Source organism: Rhinopithecus bieti, unplaced genomic scaffold (genome assembly GCF_001698545.2).
Source record: "Rhinopithecus bieti isolate Rb0 unplaced genomic scaffold, ASM169854v2 scaffold_18153, whole genome shotgun sequence".
Taxonomy (NCBI): Eukaryota; Metazoa; Chordata; class Mammalia; order Primates; family Cercopithecidae; genus Rhinopithecus; species Rhinopithecus bieti.
Genome location: NW_016809139.1, coordinates 2,539,977 through 2,544,302, shown reverse-complemented (window position 1 = coordinate 2,544,302; position 4,326 = coordinate 2,539,977). Strand labels below are relative to the sequence as shown.

Below are 4,326 nucleotides of genomic sequence, written 5' to 3'. Positions count from 1 at the left end.
ACAATTTTCTTTTAAAAGTTTCTCGGCTCACTATAAGCTCCGCCTTCCGGGTTCACGCCATTCTCCTGCCTCAGCCTCCTGAGTAGCTGGGACTACAGGCGCCCGCCACCACGCCCAGCTAATTTTTTGTTTTTTTTTTTTTTTTTTTTTTTTTTTTTTAGTAGAGACAGGGTTTCACTGTGTTAGCCAAGATGGTCTCGATCTCCTGACCTTGTGATTCGCCTAACTCGGCCTCCCAAAGTGCTGGGATTACAGGCATGAGCCACCACGCCTGGCCAATATTCTGCAACAGTTGTGCCTTCAACAGGAAGCTGGGATCTTTTTCCTCGAGGGTCCAAACATTGCTACTGCCAGGACTCTTTCCTGGCCTAGCCTCCTGACATCATAAGCAGGTATCAAGACCCAGTGCACCTCCTCCACTGACCCTACAAAATCTCTGTGGAGGAAATATCTCCACCATGGCCAGGAACAAAGTCTTCCTTGTTTGAGTAGCCTTTCTCTAGGGGTTCGGAAGCTGCTTGCTCACACTTTATGATTTTGGTTCCATACTTTGTTTCCGACCTTTTCTCACACATTGAACTCAATAATTTATGCCTTTTCCTAGTGATTTTTCACTCATACAGAAGTACTTACTAGCAGCCAGGCGCAGTGGCTCACGCCTGTAATCCCAGCACTTTGGGAGGCCAGGGTGGACGGATCACCTGAGGTCAGGAGTTCAAGACCAGCCTGGCCAACGTGGCGAAACCTCATCTCTACTAAAAATACAAAAATTAGCCAGGAGTGGTGGCACGCGCCTGTAATCCCAGCTATCCAGGAGGTGGAGGTTGCAGTGAGCTGAGACTGCGCCACTACACTCCAGCCTGGACGACAGAGCAAGACTGTCTCAAAAAAAAAAAAAAAAAGTACTTTCTAGCAATAATCTAACTTAGGATCTAGTCCCTGGATTCTTTCCTGGGTCCTCAATTCTATAATAAGTTTCCAGAGCCAGGTGCAGTGGCCCATGCCTGTAATCCCAGCACTTTGGGAGGCCCAACGCAGGAGGATCACTTGAGCCCAGGAGTTCAAGACCAACCTGGGCAACATAGTGAGACCCCATCTCTATAAAAAATTTTAAAAATTGTTTTAAAAATTATGCTTTAATAGAATTGTTCTTGTAAAAAATAAAAATTTATAATTAATTTAAATTAGCTGGGTGTCATGGCACATCTCTGTAGTCCCAGCCACTCTGGAGGTCAAGGAGGAGGATCGCTTAAGCCCAGGAGATCGAGGCTACCGCAACTATTATTGCACCACTACACTTCAGCCTGGCAACAGAGCAAGACCCTGACTCAAAAAAAATAAAAATAATAAAATAAGTTTCTAGAGTCCCTCCTTATGATCAGTACAGGCCTGGACAGAGATTACAGCAAAGGCTACAGATAAGGCAGCTGCTAGAAGAGAAATGGCCTTGTTACAGCAACCTTTTGCAGGAGCCTCCCTCTGTATCCACCTTGCAGGGGCTTCTCTGTATCCACCTTGCAGGGGCTTCTCTGTATCCACCTTGCAGGGGCTTCTCTGTATTTACCTTGCAGGGGCTTCCCTCGGTATTAAATTGGACTATTGAACAAGATTTTTAACTATAAATAGGGAATCGTTGGGTAAAATATTCCCACATTTTAAGGTCAAAGTTCCAGGGCAACAAAACCCTAGTGATTTCAAGCTACTTTACCATGGGTGTTTCCTCCTTCTATGTATTTACTGGAATGGCTTCTTTTTTTTTTTTTTTTTTTTTAGATGGAGTCTCGCTTTGTCATCCAGGCTGGAGTGCAGTGGCATGATTTCAGCTCACTGCAACCTCCACCTCCTGGGTTCAGGCAATTCTCCTGCCTCAGCCTCCCAAGTAGCTGGGATTACAGGCACCTGCTACTATGCCCGGCTAATTTTTGTATTTTTAGTAGAGACTGGGTTTGACCATGTTGGCCAGGCTGGTCTCGAACTCCTGACTGCAAGTGAACTGCCTACCATGGCCTCACAAAGTGCTGGGATTATAGGCTTGAGCCACTGCACTTGGCCTGTTAGTACTATTATTATTCAAAATAAAAATATATCCAGGCCCCAAATTTTATAAAGAGTGTGGGAATAGTTCTAGTTGTATGGAAAAGGAAGTTATGCCACACAAAAGTTAAGCAATTTTAAGAAATATTAGTTTCTCTAATATTTATATAAAATAACTGGTTAAAATATAATAATCCCCAAATTAATTACACATACTTCTGATTTAATACATCTATCTCCAACTATAAGATATTATGTACATTTTTTCCCTCAAGATTCTTATTGCTATGGTTTGGATGTGGTTTGTCCCCATCCAAACCATGTTGAAATTTGATCCCCAATGTGGCACTCTTGAGAGGTGGGGCCTAGTGGGAGGTGTATGAGTCATGGGAGTGGATTCCTCATGAATCGATTAATGTGCTCTCTGGAGGGTGAGTGAGTTCTCGCTCTCACAGGAATGGATTAGTTTCCCCGAGAGCAGGCTGGTAAAGAGTCTGGCTTCCTCAGTTTCTCTCTCTTGCTTTCTCTCATCATGTGATCTCGTCACACAGCCCGCTCCCCTTCTGTCATGATTTGAAGCAGCCTGAGACCCTCACCAGAAAAAGATGCCCAATCTTGAACCTTCCAGCCACCAAAATCTCGACAAAAATAAACCTCTTTTCTTTATAAGTTACTCAGTCTCAGATATTTTGTTATAGCAACACAAAATGAACTAAGATAATTATGAACCTTTATGCTGTAGAGCAGATTTTTAAACATAAAAGTTAAAAGATACCAAGTGAATAACCTACGTGTTAAATGGTTATAAAATCCATCTGTTCAACTACATTCCAACACACTCAGAATACACACATTTACAAATACAACTGATTGAGGATTAAGAGTAAAAAATTCAGACCCACTGCTTATCATAAGTGAAAGGCTGTAAACCAACCCCACTTTCTGGCATGGTGAGAGCCTGTCCCTGAGCACGGTACCTTCTTGTCTCTCATGCTGTCGGCCTGCACGGTTTCCAGGCGGGCTTTAAAGTGCTCACAATCCATTTTCAGCTGCTCTAATTCTTGTTCTTTCCTTTCCAGGTCTAGGAGAAAGAGACGTAAAATTACTCAAGATATTTCAAGTCACTAATCTCTCCCTAAGCATCTATTTTGCCCAGTCTTGACTTAGTAAAACATGCACTGATTACTTAGGTGAGAACATCTGCATTTCTTGACTTCTAACCTGTCCTTGAATAACCAATATTCTAAAAGTCTTGTTCTCTAAGTTCATCTCAGTTTTTAGCCCACAGCACAAAGGACTTTGGTTTTCTGTTCTGTGTTTTTAAGGCTTCGCTTTACTGCCAGACAGTACTCAAGGCTTCAAGAAAATGTGTTATTTAAAGGATCAAAGGCAGAGCTGAGAAGCCCGACTGTTTCATGGCACAGACTTGTCGCTACTCCATGAAAAGCAGAAGGCAGCTCAGCGAGTGCACGGTGCCAGCACAGGCTGATTCACAAAGCTAGTGTCACCCACTGGCAGACTGACTCAATGGGAACAACTGCAGTAGTCGGCACTGAAGGAGGGAAATAACAGTGATAAAAAAGAGAAAATGCTACAGTGAAACAGTGGGAACTACATAGCACTTCCTCTCCACTACACTCATTTAGTTGATGAGTCAACAACAATCAACAAAAATCCCAAAAAAATCCATGTCAATAAACCAAGCAAAAGCATTATCAACTTTAAATTTAAAATATTATGTTGCAGAAATACTGACATTCAAAAAAATCAAACACATAATACAAAGTTTTAAGTGATTGATCTCAAGAGCTAGGAAATCATCAGTTTTTATGCCAACATATACCAAGATTTGAGGGTGCTAAGAGCTAATGGTCTAACTTCTCTGATTAAAGTAGCAATGCTTTAGGACAGTGATTCTCAAACTTTAGTGTACATCAGAATCCCTGGAGGACCTGATAATACAGAGTCAGCTGGGTCCCATCCACAGAGTCTCCAATTTGGAACAGCTGAGGTGAGCCTGAGAATTTACATTTCTAACAAGTTCCCAGTAAGACTTACGCTGCCTGTCTGGGACCCACACTTTGAGAACTACTTCTGGGCAATAACCTGGTCTCTCATCACCAGTGAAATAAAATGAACATGCAACACATGATCAGCAACAGCAAACAAGGGAACCCATCCACAGGAATGTGAAAGAGCAAGAAAAATGGAGAGTAATGGAAGGCAGCTACCTAATATTTGCCACATGAAGGAATTCCACTTTTTTTTTTTTTTTTTTTTTTTTTTTTTTTT

The 4,326-nt window shown here is 42.2% G+C and overlaps 1 protein-coding gene across 1 annotated transcript in view; it reads right to left on the bottom strand.

Annotated features, from left to right (window-relative positions):
- The window catches only part of HSF2BP (heat shock transcription factor 2 binding protein), a 64,980-nt gene that overhangs the window by 44,440 nt on the left and 16,214 nt on the right, over positions 1–4,326 (bottom strand). Inside the window, exon 4 of the mRNA XM_017888662.1 lies at positions 3,012–3,115. Coding sequence (XP_017744151.1) covers positions 3,012–3,115 — 104 coding nt within the window. The remainder of the gene's footprint in view (positions 1–3,011; positions 3,116–4,326) is intronic.